The 21627-nt window shown below is 48.7% G+C and overlaps 1 protein-coding gene across 1 annotated transcript in view; it reads left to right on the forward strand.

Annotated features, from left to right (window-relative positions):
• Positions 1-21627, forward strand: part of COG2 (component of oligomeric golgi complex 2) — a 240942-nt gene that overhangs the window by 129365 nt on the left and 89950 nt on the right. The window contains 1 exon segment of the mRNA XM_040347789.1: positions 8327-8478. Within this exon segment, the coding sequence (XP_040203723.1) occupies positions 8327-8478 (152 nt within the window).

Here is a 21627-nt window from a genome sequence, read left to right on the forward strand (position 1 = left end):
TCTTCCATTCGTCGCCGTCCCGTATTCGTACCAAGTTATAGGCCCCCCGCAAGTCCAGTTTCGTAAAAATGACCGCTGCTCCCAGTCTTTGGAATAGTTCCGGCACCAGCGGGAGAGGGTATCGATTTTTTATTGTTACCTTATTAAGCTCGTGGTAATCCACGCAGGGGCGGAGAGAATGGTCCTTCTTCTCGACGAAGAAAATTCCTGCCCCTGCTGGTGAGGTAGAGGGGCGGATAAACCCCTTCTTGAGGTTATCGTCGACATAAGTCTTTAGATTTCCAAGTTCTAGTTCAGTTAGGGGGAAAATTCTTCCGAAAGGGATTTCGGCCCCGGGGAGGAGCTCAATCGGGCAGTCGTATGGTCGGTGAGGGGGAAGGGTGTCAGCCCCCTTTTTGCTGAAGACGTCCAGGAACTCATGGTACACCTCGGGGACGGATTGGCGGATGTCAATGTCGGAGTCCATGCAAAGCAAAGAGGGGGGAGATGAGATTGTCTGCAAGCAGTGTTGTTGACAGTAGGTGGAACAAAAGCAAATCTCACCGGTAGTCCAGTTTATCTGAGGGTTGTGAGCCTGGAGCCAGGGTATGCCCAGGATTATAGGGAACAGAGGGGATTCAATAACATCCAGGCATAAAAGTTTTCGATGACTGTCCGAGATGGTAGTGGCGATGGGCAAGGTTTCTTGGGTGACTGGCCCGGATTTCAAGATAGACCCATCGGCCAAGTGTACAGACAGTCCAACAGCCCTTGGGCGCAACGGAATATGGTGATGAGTGGCAAAGGCAGAGTCCAGAAAACAGCTGCAGGCCCCGGAATCAAGTATGGCGCTGGTCCGTATATCCCTTCCTGGAAGCTGCAATAAAACGGGGACAGCCAGATGAGCAGATTTGTTGAAGACAATGGGTGAGGGGACAGATGACATGAAGGTGCACTTACGGAATTTTGCTGGGCAGGTCCTCACGTAGTGGCCGGACTCTCCGCAGTAGAGGCAAAGGTTGTTTGTCCGGCGTCGAAGTCGTTCCTCAGCAGTGAGAGAAGGGCAGATCAAACCCAGCTGCATGGGTTCTGGAATGTCTCTAGAGGCAGTGGTCGGGGCTGGAGGAATCGGGTTAGGGTACGCGGGTACCCGGGGTAGCCGGGGTAGCATCCATGTTGGGCGATTCAGACCGGTGGCACGTTCAGTCCTGCGTTCCCTCAAGCGTCTGTCAATCTGGATGGTTAGGTTGATAAGAGCCTCCAAAGTGTCAGGGACCCCTACACGTGCGAGTTCATCCTTAAGTGCTTCGGCGAGGCCCAAGCGGAACTGATAACAAAGGGCCGAATTGTTCCAGGTAGTGTCCGCACTCCACCTTCTGAACTCGGCTACATAGTCCTCAACGGGTCTGCGACCTTGCAGGAGGGCATACAAAGCGGCTTTAGCGGTAGCGGCCTGATGAGGGTCTTCATACAACAATGACATAGCCTGAAAGAACGTCTCCAACCGGTCAAGGGATAAGTCCTTTTGCTCCATCAGACGGTGGGCCCACGCCTGCGGTTCACCCGATAGGAGGGCCATAACAAAACCTACTTTGGTAGCTTCTAGTGAGAAAGTTCGTGGCTGAAGCGCAAAGTAGAGCTCACAAGCATTCCGGAACGCTCTAAACTTGCTTCGTTCTCCTGCAAATCTTTCAGGCATGGGCACTTTAGGTTCAGGAGGCAGCATAATAACTGAAGGTGACGCGGATGCGCCAGACGAAGAAGAAGTGGATGGAGTAGACAGTTCCTGGACACGATTTTCAAGTCGGGTATAGCCTTCCTGCAGGGCCCTGACTGCTTGGGTAAGGCCATCCAGATGGCGACAAAGTTCCGTCATAGGGTCCATTCCCTGCGCAGGCTCAGACATGGCTGCTCAGTACTGTCACGTACCTGGTACAGAGCAGAGCCTGGCGTGCAGGGAATGGCAACTCTTGCTCCTCTGACTCCGGAACCCCTGGTAGAGCAGACAGGGAGCGCTAGAGTTCAGAGTCGCACAAGCGCCAGGAAGGTGCCGTACAGGTCTGCGGTGGTCTCCTGAAGACTCCACAGATGCTGTGCAGGAACTGCAGAGATGCTGGAGGTAAGACAGCAGACAACAGGAGCTTGGTGCAGATGGCTGGAACAGGCAGCAGGTGGGAGGTGTGCTGTAGTACAGATGCTGGCAGAGTCAGGCAGGCCGGGTCAAACACAGGCGGGCGGATCAGGTACAGGGGGAAGCCAAAGCAGAGTCGTAGTTCAAGCCGGATCAGTAACAGGCGGGCAGCAGACCGTTTGGAAGGAGGAGGCAGAAGCGAAGTCAGACAAGCCAAGGGTCAGGGCAGGCGGAGAACAGCAGGGTCAATGGTAAGCCAAGGTCACAGGAAACAGGAGCCAATCAGGTAACAGGTATCAGGTAGGGTAAACAGGAACGCTGTTGACTGAGCAGCAGGGGGCTATGGGGAGAGCCCCATTAAATAGCCTAAGTGGCGCCAAAATGGCGTCAGCACGTGCCCGCGCGCGCCGCTATTGCGCGCACCCGTGCGCGCCGACGTGCCGCGAACGCGCGCTCCCGTGCGTGCTAATGCGCTATTGCGCGCCGGTGCGCGATTAGCGCCACCTAGTGGTCTACCAAGTCCATGACAACCTCTATGTTGCAACCCATTCCTCAGCTTCTCGTATCTCATTTACCTTGCATATCCACTCTTCTTTGCTCGGTACCTGCGCCGTCTTCCGGTGAATAGGAAGTAGTCGTTTGGTATTTAGTAAATGGGGCAACGCGCTCTTTTTGTAGAAGCTGATTAGCATGGGAGAGATATGCAAGAGGAAATGGACCGAGGAAAAGGGGACATCGAGCTCCAGGATATCTTTAACGTGGTCCCTAACCTCTTGCCAGTAGGCATCTACCCGGGGACATTCCCACCACAGGTGCAGTAGGGTTCCCCCAGCCTCCGCATCCCCGCCAGCACACATCAGAGACGGGTATATCCGTGCTAGGTCAGTGGTGACCCTATACCAGCGTGTCAATAGTTTAGTGGAGCTCGAGTGGGTAAGCTGGTAGAGGTGTGTTGAGTCCCAAATAATTCCTTCCCTAGGTCTCTTTCCCAGGCACGTATACATATAGGCTTGGAGGCCTAGGCTGAGGACCCCAGTAGCAAGTAAAGCTCTGAAATCATGTGTGGTATCGGCTCCTCCGCTACGAATAGTCCTTCAAAAGGCGTGAGCAGTGTGATGTCTCTTATGGAGCTACCGTGTACTGCAAAAAAGTGGTGTAGCTGTCTATATTTCCATAAATATAACTGCGGCTCCCCCGGCCTGTCCTCCAGAGATTTATAGGGTTTTTGTTTGCCCACTCTCAGCAGTTTACCACAGCTGGCATTCTTGTCTTCCACCCAGGCTCCAAAAAAGCCTGCGTGTTCCCCCGGGGGAACCAGCGGAACCCACCCAGCAGCGCCAGAGGGGAAACTCAGTGCTCGGTTGACTCGATCCCACGTTCTGAGCGTATGATCTGTCAGAGGGGATGTAGTCTGACAACCCCCTGTGTTCCCGCGAGAGCCACAGGGAGTATCACAGGTTCCTCCCCGCCTCGGGGCCCCCCCCAGATTTATTCTTGAGTTCTGCCTGCTGAAGTGCAGAAAATACTCTATGGTATTCTGCCTGTCTTTCCCTTTTCAATTTGGTGCCAAGGGCGATGAGCTTTCCCCATATCACAGCCTTGTGATACTCCCAGACCCTCACTCAGATCCCCTGCAGTGTTTTTCCAGAAATAGGTTTTTAAAGTGTCTGAGATCCTGGTTTCTACAACAAGGTCGTCCAACAAAAAGTCCATGCTCTGTGGGAGCCCATGGGCATTGCAAGGGTGACAGTGATTGGGGCGTGGTCTGAAATAGTGATATGCCCAATAGACAAGCTCTGTAGAAGCTCCAAGGCGGGTTGATCTATATAAAGCAAGTCTATGCGTGTGTACAAGTCGTGAACTGTGGAGTAGTAAGTGTAGTCTCTGTCTGACCGGGTGGAGGATTCTCCAGCAATCAACCAGACCTGCAGCTTTGAGGGTCTTACGAAAGTGTCTAAGGAAGGCATGTGAGTGTGTAGGTCGTTTGTGGGAGGTGTCCAAGGTAGGGTCGGGGCTCACATTAAAGTCACCCCCTAAGATCAGGGACCCCTCTCTGAACCCCTCAAGACGCTCCATGATAGTTTTGAGGAAGGTCAGCTGGCCCAAATTAGGGGCATAGATATTGTCAAAGGTGTAAGTAGCATCTGCAGTGGTTCCTTTCAGGAAAACGTATCGACCTTGGGGGTCAATCAGGTCACTCGTGCGTTGGAAGGGACAACGCTGTGCCTCTAGATTTGCTAAACGGGGAGGTGCTGATGTACCACTGGCTATATAGGTGAGTGAGCAGTTTAGGTATGGATTTGTGGGTGAAGTGCGTCTCCTGCAAAAAGACCACCTGTGCTTTCAACCTTTTCAGTTCCCACCACAGTTTGCTACGCTTACATGGGGAGCAGAGACCACGAACATTATAAGAGATTACCTTAATGTCTGCCATCAAGGCTTGGTGTCGAGAGTCGGTGGCAATCCCGGCGGTGGGGTTCGGAGCGGACTGTGGAAGTCTGAGTGGATCCTATAGAGAGACAAAAAAAAGAGAAGGGGGGTAGGAGGGGCAGAGGAAGGAAGAAAAAGAAAAAAAGGAGGGGGAAGAGAGAAACAAATGTTAACATCGATAAGAACATTGACAAAACAAACATTAAAAGGAACCTAACAGTGGTTCAGAAGAACTGCAGGCTGGGCCTGAAGGGCCCCCCATCTCAGGGGGCCCATCTGGTCCAGGCCAGTCATCCCAAATGGGATCTATACCTGTATGTGGGTGGCCTTACTGGGGGGTCATGGGCCGGCATTAAAGAGGGTAGGAGGGGTAGGTCCGCCCCGCTCCTATCTCTCATAGGAGCCTCTCTGAGACACCTGATGTCAGGGGGAAGAGGGGTCTAGGGGGCAACAGGGACGTGGATAAGTCTTGGAAGAATAGGGCCAAGTACATACGGCTGCGAGGGCATAACCAGAGCCCGGCAAGTTCGTTCTCAGGGCTGAGTCCAGGCAGTCTCTGTGGGCTATAGTAACTTCCATTAAAAGCTAAGCCCCCCATTCCCCAGGCGGGAGTGGCAGTGTGAGCTGTCTCAAAGTTGGGAGGAAGGGTAAGGTTTGAGGTCCGGGCCGGGCCATCAGTCCCTCGGCGCAGAGGGGCCAGGGAAAGCCTCAACATATTGGCGAAGGCGGCTGCATCTACGGTTGTGGCGTTGGGGCATCCAGGGTTGGGGGAGTCGCATGACTGGAAAGCTCGCCGTCTTCCCACGCCAGTCCGGGAAATCCACACCGTCTAGCTCAAGGGCCATGAGGGAGGTCATCTTTAGTGCGGAGTGTAACCGAGCGGCCTTCTTTGGTCACCTGTAGGCAGAAAGGAAAGCTCCAGCGATATGGGAGGCCTGCTTCTTGGATGGCCACTAATACAGGTTTTAAGGCCCGCTGTATAAGGGTGCGTCGTGAAATGTCCTGATAGAAGCAGAGGTGGGCACCAAGTCAAAAAAGTGCTTGTTGCGCATTTTCTGCATGATCTGTTCCTTAAGGGTGTACTTATGCAGTTTGCATATGATGTCCCTGGGGTTGTCGGCATCCTGACAAGGGGAACGCAAGGCTCTATGAGCTCGATCAATCTCAATGGGAGTTGTGCTTGGGAGCTCCAGGATTTCCCTGAATATTCCTTGCAGGGAGGGGATGATATCTTTGGGAGCAGTAGCTTCAGGCATGCCACGTATTTGGATATTTACCCGTCTGTTATGGTTCTCAAAATCATTAAAGGGGTTGTAAAGGTTCGTCTTTTATTTTCTAAATTGGTTCCTTTAAGCTAGTGCATTGTTGGTTCACTTACCTTTTCCTTCAATTTTCCTTCTAAATGTTTTTTTTCTTTGTTTGAATTTCTCACTTCCTGTTTCTCCTCTGTAAGCTTTCCACCATCATCCGAGTGGTGGAAAGTCATTCAGAACAGCTTACTGAGGAGGAACAGGAAGTGAGAAATTCAGACAAAGAAAAAAAACATTTTGAAGGGAAATTGAAGGAAAAGGTAAGTGAACCAACTATGCAGTAGCTTAAAGGAACCAATTTAGAAAATAAAAAAACAACCTTTACAACCCCTTTAAGTTGTGACAGTAGGGAGTCCAGCTTTTGATCCTGGGCTGCACATCTCATCTGCAGGGCTGACATGGAAGGGAGTGCCTCATCCAGCCTCTGTTCTAATGTCTCTACCCGTGTTCCCAGATGTGTAGTGTCCTCCTTAAGTTGGGCTATATCTTCCCTAAATGCTTTTTCCACCCGCGCTGTGAATCTCTCCAGGTCCTCTTTGGTAGGGAGGGACCAGATGTTTCTCTTGATGTCCCCATCATCCATGAGATCCACAATATCGCATCCCTCAGCACGAGAAGTGGTCGACCCAGGGGAGGCCGGGGGTGTAGAGTCACTCACCGATCCGGGTGATGGCTGCGGGGACATGACAGGCTGTGTGTGCTGCTTCTGTGAGAGCTGCTTCTGGGTCACCGCGTGTTGTTTCGTGCTTTTGCCGGTCGGCGCCATCATGGATTTTTCCTGGGCTTTGACACGGGTCCTGGGAAAGTAAGTTTCGAGCTGCTCCTGTCTGGATTTATCTTCACTCATGTTGTGGTCCGCCTCCTCTGAGACATGTCCTGAGTTGTTTTAGGGCTCAGGATCGCCGGTGTATTGCTGAATAAGCTGCGGGGGGAGCGGAGCGTATGCCAGGCACGTCCTCACAGCTCCATGTCCAGGACACGCCCCCTACTGCTGCTCTATATTGAAAGAGACAATGCTACCATCACTCCTTGCCCTTGGTCATCGTGCACTTTTCCAGCATGGCAATGTTTCAAAACGCACATCTAAGGCCACTGTTGCATTTCTGAAGAAGAACAGGGTGAAAGTGGTTCAGTGGCCAAGTATGTCTCTTGATCAGAATTCCCCATAGGTGTTCGATTGGGTTCAGAAAAGACAAGTTAAGCATCACTCTCCATCCAGCATCCAGGCTCTAAAAGAGGTCTTTCTTGAAGAATGGAAAAATATAGATGTTGCAATATGTCACCAACTTGTTTATTCCATGCCTAGAAGACTTGGTGCTGTCCTTACAAATCATGGAGGTCACACAAAATACTAGATGTAGTAGTATTTGTTGTGAGGTGTATTAATTTTTACATCAACTAATCGAGTAAAGCTGAACAATCTTGGAATCTTGGTTATGTTATTAACCTTACTTTCATGTAATGAGCTAAACAAATGTTCTATAAAACTCTGTTTTGACAACATTTTGTAAATTGTTTTGTGTTCTTCGAGATATTTATGAGAACCTTACTTTTAAAAAGGGGTGTACTCAGGGCTGTCTTGGAGAGGGCACACCTGCGCACTAGCTGCATGGGGGCCCCCCTGCACTTTCCCCAAAGCAGCTGGTCCTTGAGCCCACGCTGACCCGTAATTGGGGGCCCCATGATGGCACTGAGAGTGATCGATACACAGGGGAGGCAGTCTGCCTCCTACCTACTTGATGTCTGTTTACCTGCATTGTCATCATTGTAGGGGCCCCAGAGCATTACTTTGCCCATGATGCTATTAAGATGGCCCTGGGTGTACTCATTTATGCTGAGCACTGTATGTTGCCCTTAATATTTTTTTTTTCTCTGTGTATTTTATAAATCATAGTCTCCATTATTTTCATGTACTTCTTCTATCTGAAATACCTGGTTGATTCTGTCGGTCACCTTTCTTTCTTGTTTTAAATTGACCATACAAAGCACAGAACCTGGTCTGTTCTTGTGTGGTCAGTTTTCATCCTTTGGCTGACCATTCAGAGGTACAGGATAATGTGCAGACACACCGCATGCCCTTTAATAGATTGTTTGTTTGTTCAGCTACTCCCCCACCTAATCACAGCCCGACTCTGACACACACCCCCTCCCAATCAGCCTGCCACTTATAACATGCCCCCTGCTCAATCACAGCCTGTATCTTGGCTGAACAGACTATGGAATACAGTCACCCTGTGTGTGTCTGAATTGTACTGTAACCCCCACTATCAGGAAGAAGAGATGCATGGCCACATGACAGATTTTTTTAACCTTGTTAAAAAAAAAAAAAAAGTATAAAAGATTATTTCTGAAAGTAAGCAGAAGTTATGATGCCTGCATAATTATACCTATAATAAAAAGTGTCTATAACATATGCTCACAACTTTAACAATTATTTAAAAAAACTCCTTTATGCATGTTTGTTCTAATTTAACAGATGGACATTCATTTTGCCTTCAAGCTTCCAGTGTCCTGTGGACATGTCTGACAACATGCTGGTCTGATCAAATCTTTCTACCTCTACTTGCTCACCGTTTCTGGAAACTGACCCTCCAGCTACTTTCACGTTATTGTATTTTCATTAAAGAGGTAATGAATTCAATAAACATGTTTGTTTTCAATGCTACAAATATCTACATAGTTTGTATGTGTTCAGGTGATTGCTTTTTACTAGTGTTGCCCTGGATGGAAATTTTGGTGCCGAAACGGACAATGCAGGATGCACTTGGCTGAAAAAACGGAAATTACAGTTTATATATATATATATATATATATATATATATATATATATATATATATATATATATATATATATATATATGATAATTTATCAACGTTTTAATTAATATCATGAATTTAATTGAATAAGAATTTTCTGGCAGCCATTATTGCCACCTTTAGCGCAAGAGAAGCTCTTGAAAAAAGTCTCTTTAAATTCTGTGTATGTCTTCACGCTTGTCCATTGCGCTTCTGTTGTGATGTTAAAAATCTTGCTTGGTCAGTTAAAAAAAACTGCACCAAAAACACACCTCCCTGTTGAAATGCATTGAAAACGCAGCAAGAATGCATCAATAATGCACCCGTGTTGCATTTTTGATGTGTTTTTTGAGTCACGTGACCTATGAAAAACACACCATAAGCACAGTAAAATCGTATGCGGGTTTTTTTCTCTTTTCTCTTATGTGCAAAATGCAGATAACACCATTTGATTTCGATATGTTTCGGCTGCTGAAATTTCAGTGCATCTTTTTTACATTAATTTTACATTGCATAATAACAAGTTCAAATAGAGAACTAGTGGTAATAGACTGTGATCAAGTGTTCAAGACCTGGGAAAATGGATCAAATGCACATTAATGCCCCATTTTAATGAATACACCCCAGTAGGGGATTAAAGTCATTAGAGAGGAGTTTGTGGATGGTAGTTGCTGCTGGACAAATCAAGTTGTTTTGAACTGTATGGACTAGTGGAGTGAGTGCAGTGGCTGCTTTCTAAAGAAAACAAAATGTAAGGCTACGCCGTTTTGATCCACTTGCAATGTATCTATATTTAAAATGTTCAATTGGACTTTAACCTTTTCACTGCCATGGACTTGTAATTCAGAAGAAAATTGCTTGCGACTGGCTTAGCAATTCTCGCATCCAATGCAGTTTTAGAGGCTGCAAATTTAGGGTCATTTCCATCCATCTGGTGCCCAGGACTGCCTGTAATTACGAGCTCACAATGTAAATTTTGCCTAGTAACTGTGGGCAACTGGTTTGCCACAGTGCTGTGGGAGCATGATTGAGTGTTTTAAAACGGCAATACCAGCTGTATACAGCTGTGGTGGTATGGCATAAATGCCACTGTGGTTCCGTCACGGTCCAGTGCTGGATGTATTTTCTTTATCGTACATCACGGGACACAGAGCGGCATTCATTACTATATGGGTTATATGGAGTACCTTCAGGTGTAGACACTGGCAATCTCAAACAGGAAATGCCCCTCCCTATATAACCCCCTCCCATAGGAGGAGTACCTCAGTTTTTCCGCCAGTGTCTTAGGTGTTAGTCATGGTTTAGCTTGCCTCCACATCCTTGGGATTAGGTGAGCTAACCGGTTCTGTCCAAAAAAGCCTCAGCGCTAAAGTGGTCAGTAACCGGACCCCAAACCCTTGGGGTATAGCCCATAATGCTTTTCTTTTTAGAGAGCTGGACCCTGGGCCCAGAACTTAGAAACCTTTGGGTGCCTAATGTTTCTGTTGCCAGAGTGCTATATGGGCCCAGGACAGTGGATCCTTCATAGGAACCCAGGGCCTGAAGGTCTAGACATCCCCACCGAGATGGGGGAAGATTGGGCCTCTTGCTTGGCAAAGTCCTGCGGCATGGAGCAGGTAAGTGAGGGGAAAACTTGCGGAACTTGGTTCTTAGCAGGTTTTTTCTGGGGGGTCACAGGGGACATGCCTAAAGTTATGCACTGCATCTGGCAAACTAGTCACATATCATAAAGATAGGATGGCTCTATATGTATTATTCCCCATAAGATGTGACCTCCCTTGTAGTGTTGGAAAAGCATTGAGTGGGGCCTGTGTGATATAAAAGTATATGTGTGTGTCAGAGAGCTGTGCTTACCTGCAAGCCTCCAGGCGATGCTCCATTCAGTCTTCCTCCTCACCGCCTGCAAAGCAGGCAAAACGCTGACCTCCTCATGGTTCCAGGCTGCAGGCTGCAGTTTGCTGGAGCAGAGAGGTCCCGTCCTCCCAACCCCACCCCCCCCCTGTCGGGAGGGGCATTTCCTGTTTGAGATTGCTGGGGGGGAAGGGCGGGTCAGTGGCTTAAGGAAGGGGCGGCCCTTCCTTGTTTGTTCCATATAGCTCATTCAATACTTTGGAACTGAGGAGGAAAGACCAGAACGGCAAGCACGGGGCGCCGAGGACACACAGTGGCCAGAAAGAATATTGCAGTCTTCAGAAGACTGTTTTCAAGCCTAGGAATAGGCTGTTTCTTTTCCATCTCATAGTTTTTCTTGCAATACTACTCAGGGGGACAGAATGTTTTTTCTTTCCTAGATTTGAAAAAAAAAGATTTTTTTTTGAAAAAAAAAAAAAAAAAAAGTGTCATCTAGGGGAGAGGAAGCATTTTTTATCCCCCAAACAGGTGTTTGGGCATTTAACTATTTATAAGTCCCAGGTACCAATAAGTAGCAGGTGTACCTCGGTATTGTACCATGGCATCAAAAAACAAGGGTACAAGAGGTGGGGATTCCCCCAGAGAGTCTGAGGTCTCGGACAAAGCTATGCCGCTGCTTTCCCCACAGGGAGCCTTGGGGCCATCGGGATCTGGGGCTGGAGCTGACGCGGGTCAGTCCAACCCTAAGATGGTCACGGAGGAGGTATTACTCACCTCTTTAAAAGAGATGCAGAAAAGCATGGGTAAAATGATAGCCGCAGCTATGCGGGGCAGTAAGCGGAATAGATCTCCGTCGCCCGAGCGCGGACCCTCAGAAGAGGAGGTCCTTTCCTCAGGGGAATTGGACGACCTCTTGGACAAGGACCAAGTAGGTTCAGGGATCGAAGATCCGGATACAGAGGAGTCTGGGGCAGTCTCCCTGAGGGAGAGCTGGTGGATTCAAGGATTGTCGGACTTGGTCCATAGGGCATTCAACTTGCCAGTACCAGATCTCCAGGTATCGACGGTTTCAGCTTTGGGCTCACTGAGGGCGCCTCAAAGCAATGCTGTGTTTCCGATCCATCCTCTATTAGAGGGAGTTTTGTTCCAAGATTGGAACAAGCCAGATAAGATCTTCTTACCACCTAAGAAGTTCTCTGTCCTATATCCTATGGAAGAAAATTTTTCCAAAAGATGGGCTACTCCTGCAGTGGACGCAGCCATCTCATGTGTTAACAAATCGTTAACATGCCCTGTAGAAAACATACAGGTGTTCAAGGATCCAGTTGATAAGCGCTTGGAAGCACTACTTAAGAACTCCTTCACTACTGCAGGGGCAGTAGTACAGCCAGCTGTGGCTGCGATTGGGGTCGCTCAAGCATTATCGGATCAATTTAAGCAGATGCTTAAACTTATTCCTGCCCAGCAGGCAGAAGAATTTTCGGATGTCCCTAAGGCCATATGTTTTACGGTAGACGCAATCAAGGATTCTATCCAGCAAGCGTCACGTTTATCGTTATCCCTTATCCATATGAGAAGACTCTTATGGTTAAAAAGCTGGGAGGCTGAGCCCCCATGCAAGAAGCTCCTGGTAGGGTTCCCCTTCCATGGAGGACGACTCTTCGGAGAAGACCTAGATAAATACATTCAGACCATTTCAAACGGCAAGAGTACTCTCTTGCCAACTAAGAAGAAGGTTCAGGGGCCTGCGTTTAAACGACAGTATTCCCCTGGGCAGGGGCCCTCTAATGCCAAGCAGTATCGACGGCCTCCTGCAAAAGCAAACTTCGGCTTCAACAGCAGATCACAAGGACAGGCTGTTAGAGGCAAAAGGCAGTGGTTTCGCAAACCAGCAAAACCAGCCCCCAAGCCAACCTTATGAAGGGGCGCCCCCACCCACGAAGGTGGGGGGAAGGCTGCGACTCTTTTCAGAGATTTGGGAAGCCAGCATTCCCGACGAGTGGGTACGGTCTTCCGTGGCCACAGGCTACAAATTAGATTTCCTAAGGTTTCCTCCTCCTCATTTCCAGGAGTCGAGGATTCCAAACGATCCGCCTCGGATTCCGGCCAGTCCTGGAACAGGGGCTGGGTTTCTACTCCAACCTATTCATCATCCAAAATCCAATGGAGATGTCAGGCCAATTTTGGACCTAAAGATGGTAAATGCATATCTAAAGATCCGCTCATTTCGGATGGAATCCGTGCGGTCAGCAGCTGCCACACTCCAGAAGGACGACTTCATGGCGTCCATAGACATAAAGGATGCCTACCTTCATGTTCCAATTTATCAGCCACATCAAAGATATCTACGCTTCATGGTGGCTTCGCGTCACTTCCAATTCGTGGCGCTTCCCTTCGGGTTGGCTACGGCCCCCCGGGTGTTCACGAAGGTCCTAGCTCCGATCCTAGCCAAGCTAAGGATCCAAGGGGTCACGATCCTAGCATACCTGGACGACCTCCTAGTCATAGACCACTCGTCTCCCGGCTTGGAGCGAGCAGTGGCCCTCACGGTCCAATACCTCGAGAGGTTCGGCTGGGTCCTAAATCGAGAAAAGTCAGCTTTCCAGCCCACAAGGCAGTTGGAATATCTCGGCATGAGATTAGACACAGAACAACAAGGAGTGTTCCTACCTCTGAGGAAGGTAAAAGCCATCAAGGAATTAATCCTACTGGTTCTAAGCAAGAAAGAACCGACTATTCGCCTATGTATGAGGTTACTAGGCAAGATGGTGGCCACGTTCGAGGCGGTACCATACGCCCAGAGCCACACTCGCATCCTACAGGCAGCCATCCTGTCAGCATGGAGCAGAAGGCCACAGGCCTTGGATATCCCGTTGCCGCTCTTATCAAGAGTCCGACAAAGTCTGTGTTGGTGGTTAGACCCTCAGAATCTACTGAAGGGGAAGTCTTTCAGCCCAGTGGCTTGGAAGATAGTGACCACAGACGCCAGCCTGACGGGCTGGGGAGCAATTTTGGATGGTTGCACTCGCCAAGGTACTTGGGCAAAGCCAGAGAAGCAGTTGCCCATCAACATCTTGGAGCTCAGAGCTGCTCGACTAGCCCTCAGGGCTTGGACGTCAAAATTGCAGGGGTTCCCGGTGAGAATTCAATCAGACAATGCCACGGCCGTGGCATACATAAATCACCAAGGGGGAACCAGGAGTCAAGCCGCTCAGAGAGAGGTGAGCTTGATTCTCCTATGGGCAGAGGCGCATGTGCCCTGCATATCGGCAATATTCATTCCAGGAGTGGACAACTTTCAGGCGGACTTCTTAAGCCGCCAGACTCTATGGCCGGGGGAATGGTCTCTGCATCCACAAGTCTTTCAAGCACTCTGCCAAAGATGGGGAGTGCCGGACGTGGATATCATGGCATCGAGACTCAACAAGAAACTAGACAGGTTCATATCCCGCTCAAGGGATCCGATGGCCTGCGGAACCGATGCGTTGGTTTGCCCTTGGCATCAGTTCAAACTTCTTTATGCGTTTCCCCCGCTCCAGTTACTACCCCGCCTGCTGCGCAGGATCCGGGTGGAACACATACCAGTCATCCTGGTAGCTCCAGCATGGCCCAGAAGGGCATGGTACTCACTCATCCTAAAGATGGTAGTGGGAGACCCTTGGACTCTTCCTCTACGGCCAGACCTGCTATCGCAAGGTCCGATCCTCCACCCTGCCTTACGGCATCTAAATTTGACGGCCTGGAAGCTGAATCCCTGATTCTCAGGGGTAGAGGTCTGTCTCAGAAAGTAGTCTCTACCCTAATCAGAGCCAGGAAACCGGTCTCTAGGGTGATTTATTACAGGGTCTGGAAGGCCTATGTAGGCTGGTGTGAGTCCAAGCGATGGCTTTCTCGCAAATTTACCATCGATAGAGTATTAAGTTTTCTCCAGCTAGGAGTGGATAAAGGATTGGCATTAAGCACAATCAAAGGACAGATTTCTGCTCTGTCAGTGTGGTTTCAGCGGCCGCTGGCCACCCACTCGCTGGTTAAGACCTTCCTTCAAGGGGTCTTACGTATTAGACCTCCAGTTAAATCCCCGCTTTGTCCGTGGGATTTAAATCTTGTTCTGTCAAGTTTACAGAAACAACCGTTTGAGCCGTTGGCTGAAATTCCTTTGGTTCTACTGACAAGGAAGTTAGTATTTTTGGTTGCCATAGTTTCCGCAAGAAGAGTTTCGGAGCTAGCGGCCTTATCCTGTAAGGAACCATATCTTGTTTTTCATAAGGACAGGGTCGTTCTCCGCCCTCATCCTTCCTTCCTACCGAAGGTCATATCCAGTTTTCATTTGAACCAGGATTTGGTATTACCATCCTTCTTCCCTAAACCTACTTCCAGAAAGGAAGGGTTGCTGCATACCTTGGATATTGTCAGGGCCATGAAGGCCTATCTTAAAGCTACAAAGAAGATCCGGAAAACAGATGTGCTGTTCATTCTACCGGATGGGCCCAAGAAGGGGCAGGCAGCTGCAAAGTCTACCATTTCTAGGTGGATTAAGCAATTAATCACTCAGGCCTACGGCTTGAAAGGGTTGCCTCCTCCAGTATCATTAAAGGCTCATTCTACTAGAGCCATGGGCGCCTCCTGGGCAGCACACCACCAGATCTCTATGGCTCAAGTTTGCAAGGCGGCAACCTGGTCTTCTGTCCACACGTTTACAAAATTCTACAAGTTGGACGTAAGAAGGAATACTGATACTGCCTTCGGGCAGGCAGTGCTGCAGGCTGCAGTTTGAGACCCTCGGATTCCGGGGGCTCCTCTTTTTTGAGTTAAATTTAAAATGTAAAATTATTTTTCTCAACTAAGTTGGATTTATTATGATTTGAGTATATCTCTAAATTAAATCCTTTTGTCTTGGAGATGTTCTCCCTCCCCTCATTGTAAGCATTGCTTTGGGACATCCCATATAGTAATGAATGCCGCTCTGTGTCCCGTGATGTACGATAAAGAAAAAGAGATTTTTAATACAGCTTACCTGTAAAATCTTTTTCTTGGAGTACATCACGGGACACAGAGCTCCCACCCCTCTTTTTTGAGGACCATTTTGGGAGGCATACTGCTTGCTACAAAACTGAGGTACTCCTCCTATGGGAGGGGGTTATATAGGGAGGGGCATTTCCTGTTTGAGATTGCCAGTGTCTACACCTGAAGGTACTCCATATAACCCATATAGTAATGAATGCCGCTCTGTGTCCCGTGATGTACTCCAAGAAAAAGATTTTACAGGTAAGCTGTATTAAAAATCTCTTTATTTACTTGCTGTCGACTGAACATATGAAAACATCCTAAATTTAAAGCGGAGTTCCAGGTTTTTTTTATCTATTAAAAGTCAGCAGCTACAAAAAGTTTAGCTGCTCAATTTTAATCAAAATCAGACAGCATTTTACATGGTCCAGCAATGCGGCAGCATGAGCCCCCCTCCTCTCCTCGGCACTTCCATTGGAACTGTGGGCACCCAGCCGTGACAGCTTGTGGCTTCACGGCTGGACGCGCACTGCGCATGTAAGTCACGCTGCGCTCCCCTGTGGACAGGCAATCTTCTGGGACCTGTTACATGTCCCAGAAGGAGGAGTCGCCGCCTAGGAGGAAGTGGGACAGAAAGTTCCTCTCTAAAGTAGTCGCCCTCTCCCCCCCCCCCCAAAAAAAAATTACATGCCAAATGTGGCATCTGGGGGGGGGATGCTTAAAGTGAAAGTTTCACTTTTGGGTGGAACTCCACTGCAGCAGTTGCCCTAAGCGTCTTATACGTTTTTTACAACCAGAGATTGGCTGGTCGATAAAAGTGATATGGGTGACTCTGATCTCCAGTTTCTTCAGAGAGCCCGGGCCCTCTGTAAGCAGCTGGGATAGCAAGCTGCAGAAAACAAAAACGAACCTCCATTCCCCTATCTCCTCTATATCTAATGAACCTAGAAGTGATGTTGATTTAATTTGTTTCGGTTTCAAAGCTGTCATATTCTGGCTGCTAAAGCCAGGGAAAGCAGCTTATCAAACATGATTTGTGCTTGCTGCATTTGAGGGCAGGGGAGGGGAGACATTGGGGGTCTAAGAATACCTGTCACTAGCCCAAAGCTAAGATTGTTAGCCCGCTTGTGGTAGCAATGAAGTTAAATGTAAAATAATTTAATACAACAATAAAAAACTTTTTAAAAGCACCCCCACCACGTATACAATCAAATGCAAACACATGCCTGAGCATATATGTACACAGCAGTTGCAACACACGTAATATATTGCTGCAAATGTCAGGGTCAGAGCAATAATTCTAGGGCCATATTTCATGGTTAACTCTAAACTAATAACCTGTAAAGGCTTTTAAGCGATTGCCGACCACCGCCGTTTGACGGCGGCAGAATGGCTCCCCTTCGCGAATTGCTATAGCTGTATGGCGGTACAGGGCACCGGCGATCGCTCGTGACAGAGCCAGAATGAGGATCTGTGGGGGGCGTGGCTTAGCGATGGCCGAGTAAAGACGTGCTTCTGAGGAGCTCCTCGACTCCCCCTGCCTGACTCGGCTACCAAACCATCTTTCTCTTGTCGTCCATGGACGGACACAGCCTCTTAATTCTTGACAAGTGGGTTATGTTTCCTGTTTACAGGAGAGGACTAGGCAGAAACGTGTTAGATATTCATATACATGTCATTTTAAACAGAGCTGAACAGCCCCGCCCAGGGGGCGGTCCCTCCTAACATAACCCTCCTCCCTGCAGCATGCAGCCTCAGTTCGTAACAAGCAGCAGTACAAACCTAAGAAGGAAGGGTGGGTGCTGTGTCCGTCCATGGACGACAAAGAAAAAGATTTTACAGTGAGTACAAAAAATCCTATTTTCTCTTGTCGTCCATAACCCACTTGTCAAGAATTAAGAGGCTGTGTGCGTCCATGGACGACAAAGAAAAGGATTTTAGGGTACAAAAAATCCTATTTTTTTCGGATGTAAAAACGGCATGCTACCCACTAGGAGGTACAGAACCAGAGCAGCCACCCGTGGGAACCGACCTCTAACACCTCAAGGTGGATTCCGACGCTACTTCAGGGATCAACTGCATACCTCGCCGGGCATGGAGACCAGCATTGAGACGGCCCGCACTCCAACTCCTCACCCAGGACACGTAGCAGAGACCCCGGCGGTGTTCCGCACAGACATGACCGGCACCTCACAGCTCCCGAGCCGCTGGGATGTTGACCTACATGCCATGCTGCAGGCCCTCCCCACGAGGTCTGATATAGAGGCCCTCATCCTCCGTATCGAAGAGGCGCACAAGAAGGATATTCTGGAGGTAAGGGCCGACATTACCTCTCTCACAGAGCGGGTAGACATTGGTGAGGCCTCGGTTTCCTCCCTGGAGCACAGGGTGATAGCCCTGGAAAGATCCCAAGCCTCCCAGGCAGCTATGGCTACGGATATGCAGCTCCACCTGGAAGAGATGGAGGACCGCAGTCGCCGCAATAACTTGCGGCTGCGGGGTCTTCCGGAAGCCACTGGGGGCGGAGGACCTGGTGGCGACAGTCACGGCGATCTTCCAAGGATTGCTGGAGGCTCCCCCGCCGTCGCTGGAGATTGACCGCGTGCACAGAACACTTGGGCCTAGGTCAGCGGATCCTGACAGACCTTGTGACGTCTTATGCCAGCTGCACCGCTACTCGCAGAAGGAGATCATCCTGCGTAAGGCCTGGGAACATGGGACCGTGGAGTTTGATGGTGCACAAATCCAAGTTCTTCCAGACCTATCCAGAGCGACTCTGCAGAGACGCGCCCTGCTGAAACCACTGTTGGAACTGGCCAGGAGAAAAGATTGCACCTACCGTTGGAGGTATCCCCTAGCCGTTACTTTCCGGAGGGCTCAAGCTTCATTCACCCTGCACACCCCAGCGGATCTGCCGGCACTCTTTATTTTTTTAGATGCGGAGCCTGTGCATGTCCCCAACTGGCTTCAGATGACATCCAGGATGGCGGGACGCCCGAGCCCCTCCGCGTCTCGGAACAGCCAGCCTGCCCGATCCCAGAGGTACAGACGGAGGTCTCAGACGCCTTCCGTGGAGACGTTGCGTGAGTCATAAGCGCCCATTTGATGTGCTGATCCCTTGATGCACACAGGCTGACAGAGTACTTACCCCATTTTTCCTATGTTTCTAGGTTGGGAGATTTTAATTTTTTACTTTTTCTGCCCCCAGTGTTTTCCGTTTTGCTCTGCTTGACTACCTTACCTGTCGCTGCCCGCATATATTTACCCCTCCAGCCCGCAGTACATATGGTTGCTAGACAGGGCAGCGCAGTGACTGAGCTAGGGCCCTTTGGGTGTAGACTTCGGACCACCTTGGTTAAAGAGGGGTTATTCTTAATTCTCTCTGGGGGAGCTTGTTTGTTTGACTGTTTGGTTTTTATTCACCCTAACCTGTGTGTATCTTATCTTATGTTTATTATGATATATATGTTCCCATAACTGTTTGAAGTCCTTGTACACATGCCTTCTAGAGATAGTTGCCAAATCCTGTTTACTTAAGATGGTGGGGTTGGCCGGGTGGGTTCCTCCCCGGTTATTGCTGTCCACATCCCCACGTAGGCCAACGCTTGATTTCCAGGCTGGTACTGGTTAGGGTATTAGCATTAGTTTGCTACCGATTTAGTTTAAGTTCCTACTTAGGAGAGCCTATTCGCGTTGGTGATACTCTCCTCCTCTTACTAACCCCGCCGGGCCACTCACCCACGGGGGTTCCTTCTTTTCTTTACTATCTGTTCCACTCGCCCCCTGCATCCTCTTACCTTTCCCTCCTTCCATTCTAATCATTCTAAATTTCCTTTTTTCCCCCTCCTATCCTTTACTTCTCCTCACCCCGGGGCCTTGGAGGTGATGAACGTACTCTCGCTGAACGCAAAGGGTCTGAACATCCCTGAAAAGAGGCGTATGTTAATTCAAGACCTACGTCGTTTGCGGACAGATGTCGCTTTTGTTCAAGAAACGCAAGGGGACAGTTGGCGGTGTGGAGGTTACTTTGGCGAGGTTATATGCCCCAAACACCCATCAAGACCTTTTCATTACTACAACTCTGGACTCCCTGCTGGAATTTGCAAGGGGACAATTGATGCTCGGGGGCGACTTTAATACCCCGCTGATCCCGACTGAAGACACCTGCTCGGGAGGCTTTTCGACCCTCCCCAGTTCCCGGAAACGTGTTGCGCGATCTTTGCATAGGGCTCAGTTGATGTTTGGCGCCTCTCTCACCCTACCGAAAGGGACTATACTTTTTACTCTCTCTCCCACAAAAACAGTACTCTAGAATCGATAATTTTCTGATCCCACATTCTAACTTGCACTCTGTACGAAGTTCCTCGATGGGGTCCATTACTTGGTCGGACCATGCGCCGATCCTACTCTCCTACACACTGACCAATAGTTTAACTAACAGGTCACGAACGTGGCGGTTGAACGAAAGCCTCCTACAAGATGAAGAAGTGCTCAAGGATGTCATCAAGGAACTGGACCACTACTTTCAGACCAATGACACACCAGACAGCAACGCTGGCATGGTGTGTGAAGGTGATCTGCGGGGTGCTTATAAAGCACGGATCCAGAATCAAACGTCATACTTAACAGTTGACTTCCCTTCTCGATGACCTGCGATCGGTGGAATCCAGACACAAACACGCCCCGACTCCCTCTCTAGAGACGGAACTTCTGATAACCCAGAACGAGGATCTGGGTGTGTGTGTGTGTAAACACACAAATCCATGTTCTAGCAGGGGAGGAGAGACAGATCGTGTGTTCCTAGTATGTAGGAAAACCGATCTGTCTCCTCCCCAGGTAGTCCCATCCCCCCCACAGTTAGAACACGCTGAGGGGAACACATTTAATCCCACATTTAATCCCTTGATCGCCCCCCTTCTTTGCCGATGACATTTATACAGTAATCGGTGTCTATTTTTAGCTCTGATCGCTGTATAAATGTCAGTGGTCCCAAAAGTGTCCAATCTGTCTGCTGCGGGAACTATTCAGTCCCAGGGGAGTGTATGAGGACACGGGCCTCACATTGAGACTGGAGGAGAAGCGGTTTAACCTTAAACTGCTCAAGAGGGTTCTTCACTGTCAGAGCAATAAGGATGTGTAACTCTCCCACAAATGATTTTTAGTTATTTCTTTAGACCCCTTTCACACTAGGGCAGCGCCGCTAGTTTTAGAGGAGCTTTACAGTTGTTTTAGCTTCGCTTTGCGGGTGATAGTGGGGTTGCATTCATTTTTATAGGCAGGGTGTTTTGGGAGCGGTTTATACACCGGTCGCAAACCTCCCCAAAGATACTGCTTTCAGGACTTCCCGTCATGCAAGTGCACGACCCCAGTTTGAAAGCACTCAGGTTTTCACACTGGGGAGGCTTGAGAGGGGCTTTTCAGGTTCTTTACATCGCTATATTGAGCTCTAAAATGACAGAAAATCGCCTCCAGTGTGAAAGGGGTCATAATCACTTAAGCCCCGGACCATTATGCAGGTAAAAGGACCAGGCCCCTTTTTGCGATTCGGCACTGCTTCGCTTTAACTGACAATTGAGCGGTCGTTTGACGTGGCTCTCAAACAAAATTGACGTCCTTTTTTTCCCACAAATGGAGCTTTCTTTTGGTGATATTTGATAACCTCTGCGGTTTTTATTTTTTGCGCTATAAACAAAAATAGAGCGACAATTTAAAAAAAATGCAATATTTTTTACTTTTTGCTATAATAAATATCCCCCAAAAATATATAAAACATACATTTTTTCCTCAGTTTAGGCCGATACGTATTCTTCTACATATTTTTGGTAAAAAAAAATCGCAATAAGCGTTATTTGGTTTGCGCCAAAAGTTATACTCGTTTACAAAATAGGGGATAGTTTTATGGCATTTTTATTAATATATATTTTTTTGACTAGTAATGGCGGCGAACAGCGATTTTTTTTTTTTTTTTTTCCCGTCACTTCGACATTATGGCGGACACATTGGACACTTTTGAAACATTTTTGGGACCATTGTCATTTTCACAGCGAAAAAAGTGCTATAAAAATGCACTGATACTGTGAAAATGAAGTGAAGGGATTAACCTGTAGGGGGCGCTAAAGGGGTTAC

Source organism: Rana temporaria, chromosome 4 (genome assembly GCF_905171775.1).
Source record: "Rana temporaria chromosome 4, aRanTem1.1, whole genome shotgun sequence".
NCBI lineage: Eukaryota > Metazoa > Chordata > Amphibia > Anura > Ranidae > Rana > Rana temporaria.